The following is a 26,683-nucleotide window of genomic DNA, read 5'->3' as shown; positions in this document are numbered from 1 at the left end:
ATGCATCCTAAGTCAGAGATCCTTATACATTCATAGTGACATCTATGTGAATATGGATGCATTGACATAATAATCTGAGCACAGGCTGTGTTTTTAAATCGCAAGTCATACCTATTATCTATAATTTTAAGTGATTATAATTAAGCATTATATTTTTTTTTTTGGGGGGGGGGGGAATTTCTAGTTTAATGTAAACCCCTTGGGGAGGTCACCCTTAAAGGTTGTTGTTTACACACCCTCACACCTACTCTGACCTTGTTGAAAGCCTGGGCACCGCCAACATCACCCCTTAGCACCAAAATCATACCTAGTCCCAGAAGCAGGGCTATCCCTGTGAAGGAAGCTGCTTCTGGGCTCCCAAGGCTTCAGGGAACATTGCAGTGACGTCCTGGGGTCTACTTGGTCCTAATCAACATACACCGCAGGACAACTTTACAATTTATTTTCTCCTTGATCACTGCCGGCCCTGAAGACATCAAGATATGGAAAGCAGCTGATGTTACCCTATATAACCTGTCGGCAACGGTTAAATAAGGTAAAATCTGATGACAGTTTCACTATAAGCTGCTGCCAGTCTCCTTCAGAACAAAGGATTGGACATGTTAAAGGGGTTATCTAGGATTTAAAAACAGAGCTAATTTATTTAAAAAACCTCCAGGTTTGGTGTGGCATTTGATCTTGGCTCCATTCACTTCAATGGAGCTGCAGAACCACACTCAACCTGGAGACAGACAGACGGAGCGGTTTGTGAAAGAAATTAGCTCTGTTTTTAGATTCCTGGATAACCCCTTTAAGGGTATCTTCACACTGAAGGTTTGGAAAGGAATTTCCTCGAGTAATTCTGCTCGCTTATTCCTCTCCAAATAATTCAGCAGTGAAAAACCCCATAGGATGTAATGAAATTTCTGCTCCTTAATTCATATTGAGGAATTTCCGCTAGCGGAATTCTGTCACTGAATTCCGTTCCGCGTGAAGAATGAACTTGTACTTTCTTCATGCGGAATTTGCGTCCTAACCCCATAGAAGTCAATGTAAAAAAAAATTTCAGGCCTCCACACTTCCGCACGGAATTCGCGCTGATTTTGCGCAGAATTCCGGTGGAATTCACGCAAAAAAATTTTTTTTTTCTTTAACAATGTCTCGTATGCCGCGCTGAATTCCGCACTGATTTCTGTGCGGATTTCCACGCGGATTCTGCACAAAAAAAAAAACTAATTTCTGAGCGGATTTGTTCAGCGCAAATTCCTCGCATATATTTGTCAGTGTGAACGTACCCTAAAGGAGAATATGTCATGATTAAATAATTCTCCCCTATCCACAGAAGTTTAAGATCGCGGGGGCATTCCCAGACAGCCATTTACTGCAGCTAATGCTGGGAGATGAAGTTTTGCAACATCTGGAGGGCCACCAGTTTGAGACCCCTGCTTTACAGCTTCTCCAGTTCTCTACTGTTAGCATGTTTTCATATCCTTGCTATATACATGTAGCAGAGTTGAATTATATTTATATTTGTTCAACTGTATGTCTGCCACTTTGCAGTTTACATAGAAAATTACTCTGCATAAAAAGTTGCTTACCTGTATTATACTCCAGAACTGCACTCACTATTCTGCTGGTGAGATCACTGTGTACATACATTACTGATCCTGTACTGATCCTGAGTTATATCCTGTATTATACTCCAGAGCTGTACTCGCTATTCTGCTGGTGAGATCACTGTGTACATGCATTACATTACTTATCCTGTCCTGATCGTGAGTTATATCCTGTATTATACTCCAGAGCTGTACTCACTATTCTGCTGGTGAGGTCACTGTGTACATACATTACATTACTTATCCTGTACTGATCCTGAGTTATATCCTATATTATACTCCAGAGGTGTACTCACTATTCTGCTGGTGAGGTCACTGTGTACATACATTACATTACTTACCCTGTACTGATCCTGAATTATACTCCAGAGCTGTACTCACAATTCTGCTGGTGGGGTCAGTGTGTACATACATTACATTACTTATCCTGTACTGATCCTGAGTTATATCCTGTATTATACTCCAGAGCTGTACTCACTATTCTGCTGGTGAGGTCACTGTGTACATACATTACATTACTTATCCTGTACTGATCCTGAGTTATATCCTGTATTATACTCCATATCTGTACTCACTATTCTGCTGGTGAGATCACTGTGTACATACATTACATTACTTATCCTGTACTGATCCTGAGTTATATCCTGTATTATACTCCAGAGCTGTACTCACTATTCTGCTGGTGAGTTCACTGTGTACATACATTACATTACTTATCCTGTACTGATCCTTAGTTATATCCTGTATTATACTCCAGAGCTGTACTCACTATTCTGCTGGTGAGGTCACTGTGTACATACATTACATTACTTATCCTGTACTGATCCTGAGTTATATCCTGTATTATACCCCAGAGCTGTACTCACTATTCTGCTGGTGAGGTCACTGTGTACATACATTACATTACTTATCCTGTACTGATCCTGAGTTATATCCTGTATTATACTCCAGAGCTGTACTCACTATTCTGCTGGTGAGGTCACTGTGCACATACATTACATTACTTATCCTGTACTGATCCTGGGTTATATCCTGTATTATACTCCAGAGCTGTACTCACTATTCTGCTGGTGAGATCACTGTGTACATACATTACATTACTTATCCTGTACTGATCCTGAGTTATATCCTGTATTATACTCCAGAGCTGCACTCATTGTTTTGCAGGGGAAATCACAGTGTATGCGATGTGCATTATAATACAAGTTGTAACTCAGTTACTCAACTTTTTATGTAGATGTTACCTGAAAGGCATACAGTGGCTTACATTACATATTGGCTTCTATGTTAAAAACTAACAATAATAATAATAATAAAAATAATAATAATTGCAAAATATATTTTTTTTTTGTTTGCTTTTGTTTTCAGTTTTTTTTTAACTTTTTTGTCAACTACATTATTTTATACTATTTAGAGATCAAAAGTTCAGGTGAATAGGAACCTATAGCTGTTTTATGCCAAACGTACTCTGCAGTGTGAATACTTATCTGTATGGGAATCAGATGGTGATCAATAAGGATATAATATACATTTGGCATAACGTTCAATGTCGCTGCCATCTTTCTCTCTGCTCGTGATTGTTTGTACTATGTTATCTTTCTATTGCATGGCTTGGCTTTTTATTCTTTGTTTTTTATTTTGTTCCTTTTCACTTATCCCTCGTTCTTTTGATCATGATATCAGAAGGCGATGCATTTGCTGACAAACGGCCCCCGTTTGACAGACGAGACACACCTGCAGGTACTGTACTATAGCCGAGGTGTTCTGGTTACAGTAGTGTTAGAACGTGTGCAGTGAATTTAGTAGAGACCCTACCCTGGAATTATTCAGTGAACACACATTATGGCATTATTGGTTATACTCTAGGGTAGAGCATCCCAACCAGGGTGCCTCCAGCTGTTGCAAAACTACAACTCGCAGCATTCCTGGACATCCAAAGGCTGTTCGGGCATGCTGGGAGTTGTAGTGTTACTACAACCGGAGGCACCTTTGGTTGGGTAACACTGCTTTGCAGGGTACTGGTTCTCATTAAGGACCCTATCAGGGGTATAGAGACTTACACGCAATGCTCCATGGGATAAAAGTATGCAAATTATTTATCCTCCAGAAGGAAGAAAATTTCATTTTTTTTAGGTAGCTATCCTGCAAATCCTGTCATGTCCTTCCCAAATAGATTTTTGGCCAGACCAGGCAACTGTATTTGGGTCAGATTTAGCTGTGAGGGATCATGGAATGGCTTCTAAAGTTGGCCATACACATGGCTGCTAAAGTTGGCCATACTCATGGCTCCTAAAGTTGGCCATACACATGGCTCCTAAAGTTGGCCATACTCATGGCTCCTAAAGTTGGCCATACTGCTACCCACGCTCCATTTTTTCACCATGGTCGTCTTGTAAATGTATCATTCCAAGATGGAGGGGGTGGGTGGTGCAACATCGGTAACCACCCCCTCCTGTCTCAGTATACTTCTTAGACCACCGCAGAAGTGCCAAACCTCTTTATTTTTTTTAATTTTTTTTTTAATCAGAAAATTTTTATTGAACAATTTTTCATAAGAAAGAAATACAAAACAGCCCAACACTCCCCTAAACCCCCCCGCCCGCCCACAAAAATGACAACCTCCCTCCCCCCCAATCCCAGTGTCCTCTCTTCAGCAGCCATAACGAAGAGGCAAATGGTGGTCCAGAGAAAGGATAACACACATCATATAGGAAAAATAAAACTCATGGCGTACAACAGGTACACAGGCACGAAGACATGAAAAAGCGGTCAAAGAAGGAGGCAGACTCGGAGGACACAGACAGACCTGCACATATACTGCATTAACAAAAAGTGGGGAGAACTGACCAATAAGACACAGACATTATCAACGGCCAAGGCCCCCATCACCCCCCAGAAGCACTTCCATAGCAGACCTGCATAAGTATGTAGACCGTACCCCGGGGATATCCAGCCAGGGACCCCAGATAGATTAAAATTTATGTAATGCTTTCCTTTTTGTATACTTTTTGTACACTCCCTGACAAACCTTTCTAACATAGGACCAGCGGACCATCTAAGGTTTATAGGGTCACAGGGGCAAATGTTAAGGGAGAGTAAGGTCTGACACGCTAGATTTCAGCATACATGATCCTTTTGTTTTTGGGGGTAATAAACTGAGAAACGCTTAGGGTGGACAATCTGGGACCGCTCGGAAATGTGGTGTCTCCGTAGACGGACATGCTGCCTTGTGCATGATGCTGCAGATTCCCATAGTAAACAATGGGCCTCTGCAACAAGAGACTTTACGAGCTGAATTTTTCCACTGTATTTCGCTTGGAAATTGTGTAGTGTAAATGAGGCCTTACTCCCCTCTTACTTTAAAATACATGCACATTTCGTGAGGCTGAGTGTGCATGTGTATCGAGGGAGATATGGCATGGCAATCGGGGGAGATATGGCTGAGCCAATAGCTATTTAATAAGGATGACCATACCAGGAATAACTTTCTAATGGAGAAATACTGATTCTACTCACCCGAAGGATGAGATTTATGGAGGAGATTTAGGTGATGAGATGATTTCAGTGAAAGAATTAATCTTCAAAGCTGTAGACATTGCGGCCCTGGCGCTTGAGGGCGTACACCACGTCCATAGCAGTGATGGTCTTCCTCTTGGTGTGCTCGTTGTGGGTTACGGCGACACGGATGACGTTCTCCAGGAAGACCTTTAGGACACCGCGAGTCTCTTCATAGATGAGGCCGGAGATGCGCTTCCTGCGAGCTAGATGGTGGATGGCAGGCTTGGTGATGCCCTGGATGTTATCCTGGAGCACCTTCCTGTGCCGCATGGCACCTCCCTTACTGAGACCTCTCCCTCCTTTGCTGCATGGCACCGCCCTTACTGAGACCTCTCCCTCCTTTGCCGCATGGCACCGCCCTTACTGAGACCTCTCCCTCCTTTACCGCATGGCACCGCCCTTACTGAGACCTCTCCCTCCTTTACCGCATGGCACCGCCCTTACTGAGACCTCTCCCTCCTTTACCGCATGGCACCGCCCTTACTGAGACCTCTCCCTCCTTTACCGCGTCCTGACATCTTTCTGGTTGTGAATAGAAGACTTAGGTTTGGCTAAAATCGCTTGTCATGTGTGTGGGTCGAACCTCGAATTACAGGGTAGCTACCTGGCACTAGGAGGAGAGCCAACTTGCTTACTATTTTCCCATGGTGCATTGCCTGTAAGGCTTCTTACACCAGCTGGATCATCACAAGGAGAACCATTACACAGATGATCAACAAATGTAAATTTCGATAAAAAATTTTTTTTCCCTGTGTTCCTCATACATTGTCCGCCTGTCTTGTTGAAGCCAGATTAAGGAAAAAAAGCAGAAATGATGTCACAGATCAGCATGTATTGATCTCTGAAGTGTTTTACAGGGTGCGGGCAGTGAACAGTCCCCTCCTGATGGGAGCAATGTGACAGGACCATGATAGGGCCGAGAGCCTGACTGCAGGCTGCACCGGTGCAAGAATAGGAGATTGTTCATTGCATGACAGTTTCTCAGGTGCCTTATAGAAATTTACTTGTTTTAAGGAAGAATTTCTCATGCACATAGCAAGGGATATCTTTAAATGGCTGCCAACTACATGTAAGGTTTGTCATTGTATCTGTTGTAAAGATTCTTACCCCTATAAGTGAAGCAGTAAAAACAGTTTGGCCTTGTTTGGCTCTGTTAACACATTGGTTTATATTATACTGATCATATTGGACCGGTTTGGGGTAGAAGCCTTGAACTTTAAATGGGGGCTGGATTGTTAAGGTCGCCGACACAGAGTGATGAGAGATAAGAGAAGCGCTTAAAGGGGTACTCCGCTGCCCTGCTTCGGAAGCTCCCCTCCCAGCGCCCAGAAGTTTCTTGTTTCAAACGCTGCATGCGGGCTTCCGTGTTCAGGGCCGCCCCTCGTGACGTCACGCCCGCCCCCTCAACGAAAATCTATGGACTCCCATAGACTTTCGTTGAGGGGGCAGTCGTGACATCACAAGGGGGCGGGAGTGAGTTATGAGGGGCGGCGCTGAACACGGAAGCCCGCACGCAGCGTTCGGAACAAGAAACTTCCGGACGCTGGGGAGCGGAGCTTCTGAAGCAAGGCAGTGGAGTACACCTTTAAAGGGGTACTCTGCCCCTAGACATCTTATCCCCTATCCAAAGGATAGGGGATAAGATGTCTGATCGCGGGGGTCCCGGTCTGATCACCGCAGTTCGTTTAGTGTTTCTGGTTAAGCGCCGGAGGATCGTTGCCGTCACGCCCCCTCCCATAGACTTGCATTGAGGGTGTGTGGCCATGACGTCACGAGCTTCTGCCCCGCATCGCCAGTCATCCGGCACAGAGCAAAGTTCGCTCCGTGAACCGGATGTCTGGGGTGCCGCAGCCGAGATTGCGGGGGTCCCCAGTAGCAGGACCCCCACGATCAGACATCTTATCCCCTATCCTTTGAATAGGGAATAAGATGTCTAGGGGCGGAGTACCCCTTTAACTGTGTGCGTCGTGGTATGAAGAATCAGACCCGACCAATCAAAACCTTTGACATTTCTTTAGGACTTGTCAAAAGTTTTTTTTTTTAAGTGACTTTAAATTCTGGTGTTTGCAGTATCAATCGTGACCTGTGGGGGTGCTATATGCTGTGGTGTTCTCTATGCTTTTTTGACAGTGATGAAAACTCTTGGGTACTGATAGGGGTATTGCCTCTTACAGGTGGATATAACATGTACAAGATGAAATATAATGTAGCTGTTAAACAAGTTGTCAGTCCTTAGGAAGTATAAAAAAATATATATATACCGTATTTTTTCCCACCAAACATGTAGCACACATGGCTTGCAGTACCATTTCCCAACCCATTATTGTAGTGTTATCCTGCTCTGACTCTTATGTCCTTCTCTCTCCTCTCCCAAAACCCTTTCCAACTCGCTTCCAATCCTCTCCACACAGAGAATGAACAGCCTTCCCTCATTTGGTTTGACCGAGGAAAATTTTATTTGACTTTTGAAGGTAAGTAGTACATAGCATACAAACCAATCTGCCCCCCCCCCCTTCCTTCCTTCCTACCCTCCTGCCCTGGCAGTTTCCGCCTCCATAGTTTAGATGCTATCTAGCTGACCCTTAGGCTGCTGATCGTGCTGAAGGCCGCTTTGCAATCACAGCACATGGATTACTTTGGCTAAAGTCGAAGCTCACATTTCTGCTATTCTTTCCCTTTCCCATACAGCATCCAGTGTGCATGTCTGATTGGTCATCTCTCGGCTCCATCTGAAATGCTGTGACGTCTGCTTAGTAGGCCCTGTGCTAATCTGGTTAAAGGGGTTGTCCGGTTTAGAAAACTTTGTTAGGGAATTATGACTTAATAGATGGGGGTCCAGGATCCTCACCTCTTGGCCAAAGTGGAGAGCAGCTACCAAGAGTGTCTCTCGCTCTGGAGGACCTGTCCTGTCCTGCATTACACAGACCACTCATTGATTTGAATGGGTATTGGGCAATACCTCATTGCACCTGTGGGGGCACTGCAGTGATATTGAGCACTTAAAGGGGTACTCCGCCCATAGACACCTTATCCCCTATCCAAAGGATAGGGGATAAGATGTCTGATTACGGGGGTCCCACTGCTGGGTACCCCAGCGATCTTGGCTGCGTGCCGCAGACATCCGGTGCACGGAGCGAACTTTGCTCCATGCCGGATGACCGGCAATGCAGGGTGGAGGCTCGTGACGTCACGGTCACGCCCCCTAAATGCAAGTCTTTGTGACTTGCATTGAGACGGCGTGGCCGTGACGTCACCCCCGCGATCAGACATCTTATCCCCAATGCTTTTGATAGGGGATAAGATGTCTAAGGGTGGAGTACCCCTTTAACTGCATTTTTTTTTTCACACAGAGACCTATCTAGCAAGTAGGTATTGTCCAAAGCGGAGAACCCCTTTAATCTCATAGACTCAATGAGGAGAATGCATATACATTCTATAATCCAGTTAGCTGATTGACAGTCCCCTATTGTGATCACTTGAACGTTTCTTGGGGTTTGTCACCCAGCTGCTCTGTCTTCTGATTGCTTAAAAGTTCAATGACAATAACCATAAATCAAACCTCAGATTCTGTACTTTTTGGTTGTTTTCCATAATGTTTATCTGACCACATTGGGGTCTTGTTTTATTGATCTGATGCACCTAAAATAATAATAAGAAATAATTAAGAAATTAAGAGTTTGGCGAATGCAGCGCTCTGGCTCTGCCATAGAGTTGTATTGAGGGGGTGTGTCAGCCGCCGCTTCGTGCGGTGATCAACACGCCCCCTTCCCGCGGGCTGCTGGTGCCCCATACAGGAGATCGTGTGGGGCCCCAGCGGTCGGATCCCCGCGATATGAAACTTATCCCCTATCCTTAGGATAAGGGATACGTTTTTCAGCACTGGATATCTACTTTAAATCATTGTCCAGTCCTACTTGAATTCCAAGGCCCGGCTTAACCATGTTAAAAGGAATCTGTCATCTGTATTTACTGCTAAGAGCTGCAGACACGGTTGGATAGTTGTTAGCTAAAAGCAAGCTGAACCTTTCCTGGACCTGATGGTAGTTGTCAAACCTGTAAAATCACCTTTTATTCTTAGCCAAGTGTCAAGAAGGTGGAGCTGAGCTGTTCTAGTGCCACAACCTGGCATGCCTCCTAACTTGCTCCCACCTCCCAGGCAGTCCTTGATTGACATACATAACCCTGTATATAAGTCATGCAGGGACTGGTAGGTGAGAAAGAGCAAGGAGGCATGACAGGCTGTGGCATATAAGCAGCTCGGCCCCGCCTCCATGACACTTGGCTGAAAAATAAAAAGGAGATTTTATAAGTTTTGCAACCACCATTAGCTCCAGGAAAAGGTACAGTTTTCCTATATACCATAAGAGCGATCCAATCTTGTCTGCAGCTCTTAGCAGCAAATACAGCTGGCAGGTCTCCTTTTGGTGCATTGCACTGACTGCAGCCTTCACACTGACAAACATTAGTATTTACACTAGATTTGGGGCTGCTTGACTGCAGCCCAAAATGTAGTGTAAGGCTGTTCCGGGCAGAGGGTACTGATTGTCTGTGTGAGATGCCATGGACATATCTCTCGGGGGCACCGGTCTCCATGCAGATATCTTTATAGTTAGACACGGACTTAAAGGGGTACTCCACCCCTAGACATCTTATCCTCTATCCAAAGGATAAGGGATAAGATTTCTGATCGCTGGGGTCCCGCCGCTGGGGACCCCTGTGATCTCTGCTGCAGCACCCCAGACATCCGGTGCACGGAGGCTTGTGACGTCACAGCCACACACCCTCAATGCAAGTCTATGGGAGGGTTCGTGACGTACGTCACGCCCCCTCTAATAGACTTACATTGAGGGGGCGTGGCCATGACGTCATAAGCCTCCAGCATGAATCTGACGCTCTAAATGAATGCCGGGTGCAGCAGGGAGATCGCGGGGGTCCCCAGCGTTGGGACCCCCGCTATCAGACATCTTATCCCCTATCCTTTGGATAGGGGATAAGATGTCTAGGGGCAGAGTACCCCTTTAAAGGGTAGTTACAGAGACCATTTTCTTTCTTCTGGAGGAGAGTCCTTTTGCATACCTTTTTAACAGGGAGCATTGTCCATAAGACTCCATAAACCAACTGGACCTCCACAAGGAGAAACAGATCCTGAGAAAATAAGTAATTTTAACCACAAAAGAGAGAAAAGATGATAAAATAGTTCGAGTTGATCTGTATGAGTGTGTCAGCGCTCTGCAATTGTTTGCTGGACCCTCCTGATATTTTCAGTCTTCGCAGACACAATGTTATACGGTGTTGCAGTCCGTCATCTCAGGAATGCTATGAATCATTTTGGACCCCATACTAAGCTTTATTTTTGCCACCAAGCTTGTGTCTTCTGATCCTGCAGCCTGTAGCTCTTAGATCACGTTTGTTCCTAAAAAAAAAAATTATTGAATTATACATAACTATAACACAAAAGGCCTCCTGGGCCTCCCTAAATGAATAATGACACGTTCATAGGAAGCTATTGAAATTTTAGAAAACAGAGATTGTAAAAATAAATTCTGGTTCGCCAGGCGTTTACAGAAAGACATCTGTTTTCTTATAGGGAAAACAAGATCTAGGGCAGGTTTTAATTAAAATATTGCAGATGTTTGGTGTCCCATCATTGCTTAAATGGGCACTGTTAGTATCAAAAACCTTTTATACATTGTACATCTTAGCAAAACATTAATCTTTCTAATATACTACATAAAAAAATCTCCCTTTCCTAGAAATCATGGCTTATAAAAAAAAAAAAAAGACCACTAGGGGTCCCCATACCATCCAGAACATTATCCTGTCCGGCTGCAGCATCATCTTTTTCTCAGCTAAAGCACAGGCTGGGACAAAGGCCAGGAAGTGAAGACCGGACTAGCACTCCTCTGTGCTCACTCCTGTCCTATCAGACTGCAGCATGAAAACAAAGAGCAGGGGGTTATGGAGCAGCCTGTAGTGATTGGATGAAGAGGCCCAGCACAGCAGACTCAGGGAGGAAGTGTGTGCCTGGTGAGTGAGGATGGGCTCAGTGCTTGCCTTGGACACGCCCCTTCCTGACCAGTGGATGTCAGAATGTGAGCAGCAGAACAGAAGGATTTGTGAGCTAAATACAGAAGCTAGACATATATAAAGACATGTAAGAAATCTACATGACCTAGTGAGTAACACATAGAAGCATAATTTTTTTCTCTGTTAAATAACTGGTACATTTTAAAGGAAAATTACTTATTAAAGGGGAACTCCACTGGAAAACATTTTTTCCTAAATCAACTGGTGCCAGAAAGTTAAACATATTTGTAAATTACTTCTATTTAAAAATCTTAATCCTTCCAGTACTTGTCAGCTGTTATATGCTCCACAGGAAGTTCTTTTCTTTTTGAATTTCCTTTCTGTCTGACCACAGTGCTCTCTGCTGACACCTCTGTCCATTTTAGGAACTGTCCAGAGTAGAAGCAAATCCCAATTGCAATACATTGCTGCTCTGGACAGTTCCTGACATGGACAGAGGTGTCAGCAGAGAGCACAGAGGTCAGGCAGAAAGGAAGTTCAAAAAGAAAAGAACTTCCTGTGGAGCATATAACAGCTGATATAAGTACTGGAAGGATTAGGATTTTTAAATAGAAATTATTTACAAATCTGTTTAACTTTCTGGCACCAGTTGATTTAAAAAAACATGTTTTCCAGTGCAGTACCCCTTTAAGGCCAGTTGTAGACGAGCATAATATAGCTGCAGTTCTCCATACATATTATGGCCACAAGTCCTGGCCTTACCGCCAGTCTAATGATCCACATTAAGAGACCATCTAATGCAGTGGTCTCAAACTGTGACCCTCCAAATATTGCAAAACTTCAACTCCCAGCATGCCCGGACAGCCAACGGCTGTCCGGGCATGCTGGGAGTTGTAGTTTTGCAGCCACTCCAGGCACCCTAGTTTGCAAACAATTTCCTAAGGATGCCCAGGCATGCTGGGAGTTGTTTTTTTTGCAGCAACTCCAGGCACCCTAGTTGGTAAACAATGTCCTAAGGATGGCCGGGCATGCTGGGAGTTGTAGCTTTGCAACAGCTGGAGGCACCCTGGCTGGCAAACCACTGCCTTAAGGATGTCCGGGCATGCTAGGAGTTGTAGCTTTGCAACAGCTGGAGGGCCACAGTTTGAGACCACTGATCTAATGGATATATGATGCTGTCATTTCGGATTATAAGACCCATGTGCAGGATGAAGTGCAACTACAACATTGTGCGCGGTGGCGACAGAATCAACAGAATTGCCAGCAGTCCTATAGACATGCATGGGACTGACAGCAATTCTGTGAATCTCCCGATTTAGCAGCAAGCTACAGAGTTGCTAGGAGCTTTAAAAGTGTATCCTGCCATCACTGCAACATTGTACTTACCCTTTAAAGAAAACCTGTCACCTGTTTATGGTGCCCAAACTGTGGGCAGCATGAAATGGTGCAGGGAGCAGGGTCCTGGAACATAGGGGAGATTTAGGTCACTTTCCAACAAGTGAGAGACAAGCCTGTATTATGACCTTAAAAGGGAACCTGTCACCTGTTTTATGCTGCCCAAACTGCAGGCAGCATGAAAAAGGAGCAGGGTCCCTGAAACAATCGGGCCTTTCCGAGAAATCATAGTTCAAGAAACCAACTGGTCTAATACAATTTGCCTTTGATTTTTAATCATTTGGTTTAAAAATATTGAAAATCCTTATAGAATCACAGAAAGCCGTTGGGTCCCCCTGAGAGGTCATTCAGAGTCGGAGCGGCACAGTGCAGCCGCAAGGCCCATCCCCAATTACGCCCGAGCATTTTCAGTGTAAATAGATATGTTTTGGGACCAGAATGGTCCTCTGGCACCGCCTATGAGGAGCGGATGCAATGTATACTACTAGCACCTGTCTCATGGTGCCTACGGTTTAATCAGCATAAAACCCTTTAAAGGGGTACTCTGCCCATAGACATCTTTTCCCCTATCCAAAGGATAGGGGGTAAGATGTCTGATCGCGGGGGTCCCGCCGCTGGGGACCCCCGCGATCTCCCTGCTGCACCTGGCGTCCATTTACAGTGTCAGGTGTAGCGCCGGAGGCTCGTGATGTCACGGCCACGCCTATAGACTTGCCTAGAGGGGGCGTGACCGTGACATCGCGAGCCTCCGCCCGCATCGCCAGTCATCCGACACGGAGCAAATTTTGCTCCGTGCACCAGATTTCTGAGGTTCAGCAGCCGAGCGGTGGGACCCCCGCGATCAGACATCTTATCCCCTATCCTTTGGATAGGGGATAAGATGTCTAGGGGCGGAGTACCACTTTAAGGCCACAATAAAAGCTTGTATTAAACTCATCAGAAACTGACCTAAATCTCAAATGACCGTAACATAAATATCTATAATCTGAATAGTAATAATAATTAGCACTGTCAGATACAACAACTTTTGATATGTTGTAAAGCATGTATAACCAATAGGTTTTACAATTGCTTTCATTAGAGAATTTTCAGTATTTCATACTAAACAAAAGTCAAACAACTGCCCCCCTGCCTGCTTGGACACATATTAGTCCTGTTGTGTCCATGCGTCATCACCTATGTCATGGACACATTTCCTTGATTGACAGCTGTGAGCGCAGGGAAAAATCCTCCCACTGTCATCTTTTGTCCCGCTACTGTCAGTGAGGACAAGCTGGGAGTTGTAGTTTTGCTAATGCTAGGGGAGATGTGAGCAGACAGTATACTGAGGGAGGGGGCGGAGACCTGCACAGTGAGGCCACGCCCCCTCCCTTTGAGAGGAATTCAGACTAGTGAGCTACATTAAAAGTTTTATAAAAAAGTAAATAAAGGTGCTAGACACATAAAAATTAGATGTACATGGTCAGGATTAGGTACTGAGTGATATATTTAAAAAAATAATAATTTTGTTGGATCTGACGGGTACACTTTAAGCCGGTGGAAGCTGAAGCCTTCCAGTGAACAGACCCCTCTACCTGTGACCCCTCTGGTTGAACATGTGTTCCAATATTTAGTTTTCTAAGGGGAGTATGTGACAGGCTGCCCGGTTCATAACATGACGTTTGTAGGTAATATACTTGTGCAGCTGCCATTTCATGCTATACAGAATAAATCTGAACATGTGCTTGTCATGGCATAGTAAATATGACATCAATTATTGTGTCTGTGCTCACCAAAGCTGTTGCCAGTGATGACACACATAGCTACGTGACCTATACTGGTAAGGACTGAACCTTTCTTAGCATGCCGTATGCATCCCCCTGAATGTATGGGACTTGCACAGCATCTTACTCGCATTTATTCAGTTTCATAAACTCCTGACACGTGTTTAGGTCTTGTTCACACTCGTGTTTTGATTTTGTTTGTTTATTTATTTTTTTGATACCTACTTGATCCTGTTATACCTACTGGGTCTTGTTAAGTTTTTTTAGGTGAGTAGGTTATGGATTGGACAATTGGTGCAAAAAAAACTTTAAAGGGGTATTCTGGCCTTATACATCTTATCCGTTATCCAAAGCATAGGGGATAAGATGTCTGATCGCAGGGGTCCTGCCACTGGGACCCAACGTGATCTCGGTGCAGCCCCGAGCATTCTGTGCCGTCGAGATGTGACGGCACGGCCACGCCCCCCCGTGAAGTCACGTCACACCCATCGTACAGTCACGCCACGCCCCCTCCATTCATGTCTATGGGAGGGGGTCAAGACGGCTATTTGTTTTTTTTGTTAGAAAGTAACCACCTGATAAGCTGATCGCAGGATGTCCTGCTGCTAGTATAATGTTTCAGGGAATCCAGTACTAACTGTTTGATTTCCCTGCAGCACCCCCACAGGAAGAATGAGGAACTAGTGTTTAGAATCACTAGGCTGCATAAGTAACACAGTGACATGGTGGGTCCTCCAGAGGGGTAGATGGACTTTGAAACTACCAAATAAATAAATGGGATGTTCAATGAAGACAGACACGATCAGTATAGCCTTTTAGCGGCCTCCCCTCTATTAGCCATAACTGAGAGCTGCTTTAGCAGATGGATGGACATTGCTGGCGGGCCACAACTTATCTCAGCAATATCACCTGTTTGCCACTGGTAACTAAACTCAAGAGGAGATCAGCTGATCAAGCAGAAGCTGATAGGCCCAAGAGGAAATCAACTAATCCTGCGGCAGCTGTTAGACCCAAGAGAAGATCAGCTGGTCCTCACGGCTGCTGCTAGATCCAATAGGGCAGTGGTCTTCAACCTGAGGACCTCCAGATGTTGCAAAACTACAACTCCCAGCATGCCCGGACAGCCATCGGCTGTCCGGGCATGCTGGGAGTTGTAGTTTTGAAACATCTGGAGGTCCGCACGTTGAAGACCACTGCAATAGGGGATCAGATTGTTCCCACAGCAGTCACTAGATCCAAGAAGAGATGAGCTGATCACATAGCAGCCGCTAGATCCTAAAGGAGGTAAACTGATCCCAAAGCAGCCACTAGATGCAAGAGGAGATCAGATGATCTCAAGGCAGCTACTAGACCCAAGAGAAGATTAGCTGGTCCTCACGGCTGCTGCTCGATCCAATAGGAGATCAGATTGATCCCATAGCAGCCACCAGATCCAAGAGGAGTTCTGCTGATCCCACAGCATAAGCTAGATCCAAGAAGAGATGAGCTGATCACACCGCAGCTGCTAGATCCTAGAGGAGATAAACTAATCCCACAGCAGCCGCTAGATCCTAGAGGAGATAAACTGATCCCACAGCAGCCGCTAGATCCTAGAGGAGATAAACTGATCCCACAGCAGCCACTAGATCCTAGAGGAGATAAGCTGATCCCACAGCAGCTGCTAGATCCTAGAGGAGATAAACTGATCCCACAGCAGCCACTAGATCCTAGAGAAGATAAACTGATCCCACAGAAGCCGCTAGATCCTAGAGGAGATAAGCTGGTCCCACAGCAGCCACTAGATCCTAGAGGAGATGAGCTAATCCCACAGTAGCTGCTAGATCCTAGAGGAGATAAACTGATCCCACAGCAGCCACTAGATCCTAGAGGAGATAAGCTGATCCCACAGCAGCCACTAGATCTAAGAGTAGATCAGCTGATCTCAAGGCAGCAGCTAGACCCAAGAGGAGATCAGCTGATTTACGGGCAGCCACTAGATCCAAGAGGAGATCAGATGATCCTGCAGCAGCCACTAGATCCAAGAGAACAGCAGCTGCTAAATCCATTTTTTTCCAGTTTTCCAATCCATCTTGATTCTACATTAAGGAAAGAATAAAAATATGTCCCCTTAAAACACAAGTGTGAAACTAGCCGTACATTATACGCACACTCTTACCTTGGGGTGCTTGGATCAGCGTGTGCTGCATAGCCAGATCTGTACACAAGGAGCCCAAGAGACCTGTAGATGTTGATTGTTGCTATTGGACTGACACAGACCAGATTAAATTATTTTGCATCCTCCCAAGGGTACGTCCACACGTGCGTATTTTGCTGCAGACTTTCTGCAGCTGATCTTGATACCCATTGACTTCAATGGGTAGCAAAATCAGCTGTGGAAATTAATGCATGTGTGAACGGTACCCTCAGGTAGGGGGTTGGGGGTGGTTAATGTTAGCAGATAGTTTTTCTAAATGGTTTCCAGATCCCACGTCATATAGAAGAGCAAATAATCAGAAATAGTCACTGGAGTGGTCCCTCAAGTTACAATATTAATTTGTTCCAGGACGACCATTGTATGTTGAGACCATAATTCTATGGAAACCTGGTAATTGGTTCTGAAATCTGTCATCCAAAAATAGAAAAAAGTGAGGATTAAACAAAAATAAGTAGATAACTAATACAGATAAAGAAAATCCTTACATATAAAAGTAAAAAAGATCTGCCGGAGCTGTAATCACTGTCTATGTAGAGGACAGGAGCTTCTTCAGGGTCCTGTACAGTACGCAGTGTCCTAAAAAAGTAATGGAGTTGCCCTCACCTGGTGTCCAAAGGAGCAGCTAACCCTGGGACAGGTAAAGAGTACAGAACATGTAATACCTCCCTGTACTGTAGGGGGCGCTACCAGACACCAGTCAGTGCATGCACGTCAGTAATACAGGTAAAGAGTACAGAACATGTAATACCACCCTGTACTGTTGAGGGTGCTACCAGACACCAGTCAGTGCATGCACTTCAGTAATACAGGTAAAGAGTACAGAACATGTAATACCTCCCTGTACTGTAGGGGGCACTACCAGACACCAGTCAGTGCATGCACGTCAGTAATACAGGTAAAGAGTACAGAACATGTAATACCACCCTGTACTGTTGAGGGTGCTACCAGACACCAGTCAGTGCATGCACTTCAGTAATACAGGTAAAGAGTACAGAACATGTAATACCTCCCTGTACTGTAGGGGGCGCTACAAGACACCAGTCAGTGCATATACTTCAGTAATACAGGTAAAGAGTACAGAGCATGTAATACCTCCCTGTACTGTAGGTGGCGCTACCAGACACCAGTCAGTGCATACACTTCAGTAATACAGGTAAAGAGTACAGAACATGTAATACCTCCCTGTACTGTAGGAGGCTCTACCAGACACCAGTCAGTGCATACACTTCAGTAATATAGGTAAAGAGTAGTACAGAACATGTAATACCTCCCTGTACTGTAGGGGGCGCTGCCAGACACCAGTCAGTGCATACACTTCAGTAATACAGGTAAAGAGTACAGAACATGTAATTCCTCCCTGTACTGTAGGGGCGCTGTCAGACACATCAGTAATACAGGTATTTTACCAGTGAATCGCCATTCTGATTGGTCAGTTCTTCCGGCCATTAACACGTTTCATAGATCTGGACTGTCTGTATCATTGTGTGTTGAAACTATTATAAGTTGAGGGATCACTGTATGTGCATTAGGGGTAACTCCATGTAGACGACCAGGTTTTTTTTCATTCACCCTGATGCTTAAAATTACACCCCTGGCCTTTGAAGGCAGTGTTTTCCAACCAGCGTGCCTCCAGCTGTTGCAAAACTACAACTCCCAGCATGCCCGGACAGCCAACGGCTGTCCGGGCATGCTGGGAGTTGTAGTTTTGCAACAGCTGGAGGCACGCTGGTTGGAAAACACTGCCTTCAATGAGCGAAAGGTTGGATACCATAGGACACTTATCCATGTAAAGCTGAATACTGACCCTCAGATCTTCGTACACATCGTACCATGCATGAGGTCACATCCAGCTTTTATATCGGTGGTTTCATGCAGGAATGTTGTGCGCTTGAGGACTCGTTGCATTAGTATCAGCCGTGCATATTTGCTATCATCATCACTATTATTATTCAGTATTGTACAATTATTTTGGAGAGGTGCCCAGCCCCCTGTGGCCAGCATCATTGGCTATCAGCATCATCTTGCTCATCGCTGGCTGTTCCAATTTTCCGCTTTTGCCGTAAAGCAAATTCCTCTTTGCAGTCCGAACCCCCTCCCCCCACTTCTTCCCTTCTCTTCCCTCCTAGCTCTGCCCCCCTATTTTTTTCCTACCTACATTGTTCTTTTCCAGCAGATGAGTCTGCAAGGCACCATGGGAGTATTAGAAGGATTCTAAAAAAAGCAAAAAGCTGCAAAAGTTTTTACGTAGAGTAAATCAGTCCTGCGCTGAGCCGAAGAACGTACTGGAGCAAATATAGTTTGTTCCTTTGTGGTTATACTTAAAAAATACTATAAAATTATTGTGTTTTGTTCTGGCGGGTGGGGGAGGGGGCTTTATTGAGACACAGGGGTCCACTCTTTGGTGCTCTGGGTGCAGAGACGTACATAGAAGATAATAGGGAGCCCCCCATAGTAAATATCCATATGGGCCTTCTATTATGGTCTGTTCACACGGGCGGATTTTGCTACCATTAAAGGTTACTCCGGTACTCCGCTTCCCAGTGTCCGGAACATTGAGTTCCGAACGGTGGGTGCGGGCTTCCGTGTTCACGCCCGCCACGTCACGCCCTCTCCCATACACATGCATTGAAGAGGCGGGACTTGACATTGCAGGGCGTCACGTAACGAGGGGGTGGGCGTGAACACGAAAGCCCGTACCCAACGTTCGGAACTCAATGTTCCGGACGCTGGGGAGTGGAGTAACCCTTTAATTAACTTCAATGGGTCAGCAGAAAATCCGCAATAGAGGCAGATTTGCCGGATTTCCTTTGGACCCATTGAAGTCAATGGTAGCAAAATCTGCTGCAGAAAACTTGCAGGTAATCCGCCCCTGTGAATGTACCCTTATAGTGTCTGATTTTTCCCCCACTCACAGCCGTGTCTTTTTTTTTTTTCCCCATTGCCCTTTGGTCAATAACCCACTCCATTAAAGGGGTACTCCACTGGAAAACTTTTTATTTTTTTTAAATCAACTGGTGCCAGAAAGTTAAACAGATTTGTAAATTACTTCTATAAAAAAAAATCTTAATCCTTCCAGTCCTTATCAGCGGCTGTATGCTCCAGAGGAAGTTGTGTAGTTCTTTCCAGTCTGACCACAGTGCTCTCTGCTGACACCTCTGTCCATTTCAGGAACTGTCCAGAGTAGGAGCTAATCCCGATAGCAAACCTCTCCTGCCCTGAACAGTTCCTGACATGGACAGAGGTGTCAGCAGAGATCACTGTGGTCAGACAGAAAAGAAATTCAAAAAGAAAAGAACTTCCTGTGGCGCATACAGCAGCTGATAAGTACTGGAAGGATTAAGATATTTTTAATAGAAGTAATTCACAAATCTTTTTAACTTTCTGGCACCAGTTGATTAAAAAAAAATGTTTTCCAGTGGAGTACCCCTTTAATTCACCCGACAGTGCAGGTACCTGCAGAGAGGAGCTTTGCGCAATAGTAAAAGGATGGGAAAGATTCCACTCGGAAATTCTGTTGCAGCAGAGTCTCATTGTTTTCGATGGGATTCTGCTGCATCATGCACACGATAGAATTTCCGCGGCAGATATTTCCTCCAGTCGCCACCAAAAGAATGGACAAATGGACATAGAAGAATGGACCTGTCAATTCTTTCGTTGGAATCAGCTCGAAAATACATTGTCGTCTATGAAGATGTCACACATCCGAGCGGCCCTAGCGCCGCCATATTGTGCGGAATATCTGCCCAAAAAATTTCCACCACGTAAACATAGCCTTATAGTTGCTGTTTTGCCTGGATTCCTTCTTCTCAACATTTCTAATCATTCTGTCAGTGTCAGCTCTAATGACAGATCAGATCTCGGACCCCCCTTTTTGGAGCTTGCGGTGGGCTTGTGCTTCCCTACAGCAGCCAGTCAGAACAAGCAGAGCTGCAGGGTAAAATAGGTGAACAGGCAAGGTAGCAGCCAGATGAGGCCCAGATTTGGGATATGGCCGCAGATTTTTCTACAGATTTTCCGTAGCGCTTCCGTAGCTTACTGCAATAAACTTAAAGTTGTAAGAAACTTTAAGATCTAAGATCATGAACCTGAACAGCCTTCAGTCGATAACAACACGTAAGGCTGGGTTCACGTTTTTGCAATACAGTTCCCGTATCAGGTTTTTGATGAAAAACGTGCTTACAAATTTGAACCCGTTATACAGTTAAAAACCGTATGCGGTTTGAAAAATGATGTCCGGTTGCATCAGTTTTTTAAGAAAAAAAAGTATATTTTTTTAACTTTTCACTCCATTATAAATAAAGTTTCACTTGTTTGATTGAAATTTCAAGAAAAAAAACTGCAAAGTCAAAAACCGTATGGTGAAAACTGGATGGAACCGTACGCATATACGGTTCCTATTGACTCCCATGTTAAAAAAAAAAACCTATACAGTTTACTACGGATTTTCACCCGGACCAAAAACCGTGGTAGGCTACGGTTTTTTGAACGGGAAAAAAAAAAATGAAAAAATCTACAAGACGCAAAACGGACACAACCTGATGCATCTTTTGGCATATGGTTTTCAACGGAGAGTCATTGCATACGGTTTTTAATACGGTTCCGTACGGTTTTCACATTGAAAAGTATACGGGAACTGTATTGCAAAAACGTGGTGTGAATGCTGCCTAACTCCCAGCTGCGAGACAAATCGTGGCGCAAATATCCGTAAGCCGTATTTTCTGTAAAGCAAAGGGAAACTGTCATGCAATAGTAAAAAGCAATGTATTTTATAAAGCATTCCATAGGAGCAAGTATACATCAAATATACGTCCAAATATGCTAAAAAAAAACTATAAAAGGCAACAGCAAAGTATATCGGAATTGTGCATGTGTAAAATATTCAAGTGTAGCCCAAACCAGTGTGCCTCCAGCTGTTGCAAAACTACAACACCCAGCATGCCCGGACAGCCGTTGGCTGTCCGGGCATGCTGGGAGTTGTAGTTTTGCAACAGCTGGAGGCACACTGGTTTGGGAAACACTGATTTAGGGCATCTACAAAATATACCTACACAGTTAAAACAACTAAAAGCTTGCTGGGAGTTGTAGTTTTGCAGCAGCTGGAGGCACAACGGTGTCGTCTGTAGACAATCTTTTGTCATAAGTTTAAAGTTCCAAAACTTTTCTCCAATACATTGTATTTCAATTCCTCGCTGTTTGCAAGACCTCAGCTTGCTGTTTGTGAATGGAAGCATTCTTGTTAGTTTTACAGGCTGTATATTTCTCACAGACAGTATGTTACGGTAGTATACAGTCCAGACAATACGCTATTAGCAAATCCTATCGGACTTGAGGGTGATTCACGCGTCCATTCAGAAGGAAGGATTTGCTATATATATATATATATATATATATATATATATATATATATATATATATATACACACACACAAACATACATATATATATTATTTATTTATATATATATATATATATATATATATATCTCACAAAGTAGAGTCTAGACTGTATATGTCAATGTTGCAGGTTATTAGCTGTGAAAAGCATTTAAAGAAGCACTCCAGGAATTTTCTATTTATTTTTCTTTATATAGTGCAGCATAGGCTGTTATTGGAGAATAATGTAGAGATTCTCGTGTATATGCCTTGTGCTTACCTGTATTAGCTGATGTGGCAGATATGGGATAGGATCCGTGTTGGATGCACTCAGTATCTCGGAAAGGACTTTGCAATGCAGCTAACGTTTCCCATAACCCCCCCCCCCCCCCCTACATTGGGTGGAGTGTTTGATTATCGCAGCTAGTCATCTAAGCAGACTGCTAATGCTGGAGATCACCCACGTGAACCGATTAAATTCATAAGTGGGTTGGGGGTCAATTCACACTGCAGTTTATGTGTTTTCTTACATTGTATTTTTGAGAAATAGCAGCAGTATACAGATAGAGCAAGAGGGGAGGGGAATAACTACTATATATCCTGATACTATAGAGATAGCAGCAGTATACAGATAGAGCTTGAGGGGAGGTGTATAACTACTATATATCCTGATCCTATTGAGATGGCAGCAGCAGTATACAGACAGAGCTGGAGGGGAGGTATATAACTACTATATATCCTGATCGCATAGAGATAGCAGCAGTATACAGGTGGAAGGGAGGTGTGTAACTACTATATATATCCTGATATCAGAAGAAACAGCAGTATACAGATAGAGCTGGGAGGAGATGTATATATAGCATAGATGCAGCTGTGCTGGAGTAAAACATGGTGAGGGTGCTTTTTTAAGCATGTACCTGCTGTATAGAAGAATGTTCCCTTTCACAGGCAGCAAGCAGAGATCTTGGAAACAGTGAGAACTTGAACATTCTACTTCTTCACGTAGTTGGAACACCACTTTGATTTCTAATGCTGTAAAAATATATTACGAACTTTAAGTATAAGTCCAGTGTTGGGCTCCTGCCTGTGCGGAGAGACGCCGCTCACGCTGGCTGGTACAGCTGCTGAGCAAGTTCTGTGCATGAGTCCCGTTCATCAAAAAAGGCTTGTGCACAGAACTGGGCGCTGAACGCTCGCCTCGCCAACACCGATCTGTGCAGAATGAGCAGGAGACCAACCGTGGACTTACACTTAAAGAGTTAATGCAGTATTTTATTTTAGTATTTCTTTATTATTGCTTTGTGTTATACATTTTATGTTTGTGGGGCCTATAGGTATTGCTATTATTGTGTATTATATTTAGGTCCCCAACTAGAGCAGAAGTTGCGTCGCTGTGTCTCAGTTATCCTGTCTTGTTTACAACTTGGTATTCTTACCCCCATAACAAAAGATCAGCTGCCCCTTGTCTTGCAGGATCTTCTAGAGGACCAAGCCCCCTAACCATGGGGGCCCAGGACACCCTGCCGGTGGCAGCCGCCTTCACGGAGACGGTCAACGCTTACTTCAAAGGGGCCGACACCAATAAGTGAGTAGAGCCGTGTAACGTGACGCCGTCCATTAGAGGAATCGTATGACCCGGTTCTCTGCCAGACCTGTAACCGGAACCTCCGCCGCTTCCCTCTTTCCATTTGGGTCATGGCGGTCAAAAGGGCAGAGAGACGGATCAGTGTCCGTGGAGAAAAGATGTGCAAGACAATAGCGCCGCTTTATCCTGGGGTTGTCGCTGTGTAGACGTGCTTGTCACACTCCGCTTCCTTTATCGGCTGTAAGGAAACCAGCTAAGCTTTTATCAGCCATGTACTAGTCAAGTTTCCATTTGTTGATAGAACCTTTTTTAAGTCGCAATTTATTTATGAATTTCAGGCAGATAAGGAGGGCTAAATGTAAAAACAAAAATAATAATAATAATACACCAAAAATACACAAAAAACTGTGGTGCCTGCCTGGTATTGTAGTTCAGCCTTATTAAAGTGAATGGACTATGTCAGTGTTTCCCAACCAGAATGCCTCCAGTTGTTGCAAAACTACAACTCCCATCATGCCCGGACAGCCAAAGGCTGTCCGGGCATGCTGGGAGTTGTAGTTTTGCAACAGCCGGAGGCACCCTGGTTGAAACCTATCCCAGTGTTTACCAACCAGGGTGCCCCCAGCTGTTGCGAAACTACTATTCCCAGCATGCCCGGACAGCCGTATGCTGGGAGTTGTAGTTTTGCAACATCTAGAGGGACACTGTTTGCTAAAGACTGGACTGTGCAATATAAAATGTGACCAAAAACGTGTGTGGCGCAGACCACCCATTTGAACAACCCAACAGCAATCCTAAAATCTTGCAGTTTTCATTTTGACCACTAGGCATAAAACTTAGCTGAGATTCCCATTCTGCATGTGATGATAAGGAGGAGGCTGCAGGAAAGTGATCTATACAGCATTTAAAGGGGTAAAGGATAGGGGATAAGATGTGAGATAGTGGGGGTCCCCCAATCTATGGGCTTGCAGCAGGGGCACTCCGGTGGAAAACTTTTTTTTTTTTTTTTTTTTTAAATCAACTGGTGCCAGAAAGTTAAACAGATTTGTAAATCACTTTTATTAAACAATCTTAATCCTTCCAGTACTTATTAGCTGCTGAATACTACAGAGGAAATTCTTTTCTTTTTGGAACACAGAGCTCTCTGCTGACTTCACGAGCACAGTGCTCTCTGCTGACATCTCTGTCCATTTTAAGAACTGTCCAGAATAGGAGAAAATCCCCATAGCAAACATATGCTGCTCTGGACAGTTGCTAAAATGGACAGAGATGTCAGCAGAGAGCACTGTGCTCGTGAAAGTCAGCAGAGAGCTCTGTGTTCCAAAAAGAAAAGAATTTCCTCTGTAGTATTCAGCAGCTAATAAGTACTGGAAGGATTAAGATTTTTTAATAGAAGTCATTTACAAATCTGTTTAACTTTCTGGCACCAGTTGATTTAAATAAAAAAAGTTTTCCACCGGAGTAGCCCTTTAAGACCTGGTTACACAGCAGAATTTTTAAGAGGAATCCACTAGAAAAATTCAGCGGTCGTTGTGTTTGTTTTGCTGCAGAAATTCATATTCCCCTCTCTGCTGAAAGAATAAACATGTTTATTCTTTTGTCGGAATCCGCTCGGAAATGCATTGCTTTCTACGGAGACCTCGCATTTCCAAGTGGTCCTAGCGCCGGCAAAACATGCTGTTTGCGGAATGTTTTCCTGCGTTTTCCAGACAGACATTTTCGCAAATTTTCTGTCGTGTGAACGTGGCCTGCTGTAAAGCATATCTCTAAATGCTGTTCAAAACACCTCAGGCAAGATGGCCGCCCCATAATTATGTTAAAAAAAAAAAAAAATGTGATTATTTAAAAAAAAAAAAAAATATATATATATATATATATATATATATATATATATATATTTTAGTATCTAGTTCTAAGTAAAAAGCGCCAGTTACTTTAAAGAGTAGGTTTTTTTTATTTTTTTTTATTACTATGGTAAAAGAAATCAATTCGTGCAACATTTTGGATGTCACAATATTATTTATTTTTTATTTGTCTTGTGTGTTTCAGGTTAATAGTAAAAATCACCGGAGAAATGGTCCTGTCGTTCCCAGCCGGAATCACCCGTCATTTCTCAAACAACCCAGCACCAGCCGCACTGACTTTCCGTATCACAAACTACAGCCGGTTAGAACATGTTCTGCCAAACCCACAGCTCCTCTGTTGGTCAGTGTCAGTATTGCACCCACCTTTGCATAGCTTTGACATTTTGATGATGATGATGACGCTTCTTAACTTCCTAAGGACCGAGCGTTTTTCCGTTTTTTGCACTTTCATTTTTTCCTCTTTTCAATTTTGCACCTAAAAAATCATATGAGGGCTTATTTTTTGCGCCAACAATTCTACTTTGTAATGACATCAGTAATTTTACCCAAGAAATCTACAGCGAAACCCAAAAAAATCATTGTGCGACAAAATTGAAGAGAAAACGCCATTTTGTAACTTTTGGGGGTTTCCGTTTCTACGCAGTGCATATTTCGGTAAAAATGACGCCTTATCTTCTGTAGGTCTATACGGTTAAAATGATCCCCTACTTATATAGGTTTGATTTTATCGTACTTCGGGAAAGAATCATTACTACATGCAGGAAAATGTATATGTTTAAAATAGTCATTTTCTGACCCCTATAAAATTTTTATTTTTCCTAATTTTTTGTGCCGTGATCTGAAGTTTTTGGCGATACTATTTTTGTATTGATCTGCCTTTTTGATCACTTTTTATTCATTTTTCATGATATAAAAAGTCACCAAAAATACGCTATTTTTGACTTTGGAATTTTTTTTGCGCGTACGCCATTGACCGTGCAGTTTATTTAACCATATATTTTTATAGTTCGGACATTTACATACACGGCGATACCACATATGTTAATTTTTATTTACAAAGTTTTTTTAAATGGGAAAAGGGGGGTGATTCAAACTTTTATTAGGGAAGGGGTTAAATGATCTTTATTTCTTTTATTTTTATTTTTTTCACTTTTTTTTTGCAATGTTATAGCCTCCATAGGGGACTATAACATGCAGTACATTGATTCAATACACTGATCAATGCCAATGCATTGATCAGTGTTATCGGTGGTCGATTGCTCAAGCCTGGATTTCAGACTTGGAGCAATCAATCGCTGATCTGACGTGCAGGAGGCAGGTAAGGCATCC

The 26,683-nt window shown here is 43.8% G+C and overlaps 1 protein-coding gene across 8 annotated transcripts in view; it reads left to right on the top strand.

Moving 5' to 3' along the window:
* The window catches only part of SGIP1 (SH3GL interacting endocytic adaptor 1), a 103,584-nt gene that overhangs the window by 68,063 nt on the left and 8,838 nt on the right, over positions 1-26,683 (top strand). The window contains exons 16-19 of one of the 8 annotated variants that reach the window (XM_056532823.1): positions 3,279-3,335; positions 7,565-7,624; positions 23,378-23,489; positions 25,539-25,694. In XM_056532823.1, coding sequence (XP_056388798.1) covers positions 3,279-3,335; positions 7,565-7,624; positions 23,378-23,489; positions 25,539-25,694 — 385 coding nt within the window. Of the gene's footprint in view, positions 1-3,278; positions 3,336-7,564; positions 7,625-14,352; positions 14,421-23,359; positions 23,490-25,538; positions 25,695-26,683 lie in introns of those variants that run through there. The other 7 variants (XM_056532817.1, XM_056532815.1, XM_056532818.1 and 4 more) reach the window with 7 other exon arrangements.

The sequence above is a fragment of the Hyla sarda genome, chromosome 7 (assembly GCF_029499605.1).
Source record: "Hyla sarda isolate aHylSar1 chromosome 7, aHylSar1.hap1, whole genome shotgun sequence".
Classification (NCBI taxonomy): domain Eukaryota; kingdom Metazoa; phylum Chordata; class Amphibia; order Anura; family Hylidae; genus Hyla; species Hyla sarda.
The sequence above is the reverse complement of the archived record's forward strand: the minus strand, read 5'-3'. Positions and strand labels throughout refer to the sequence as shown.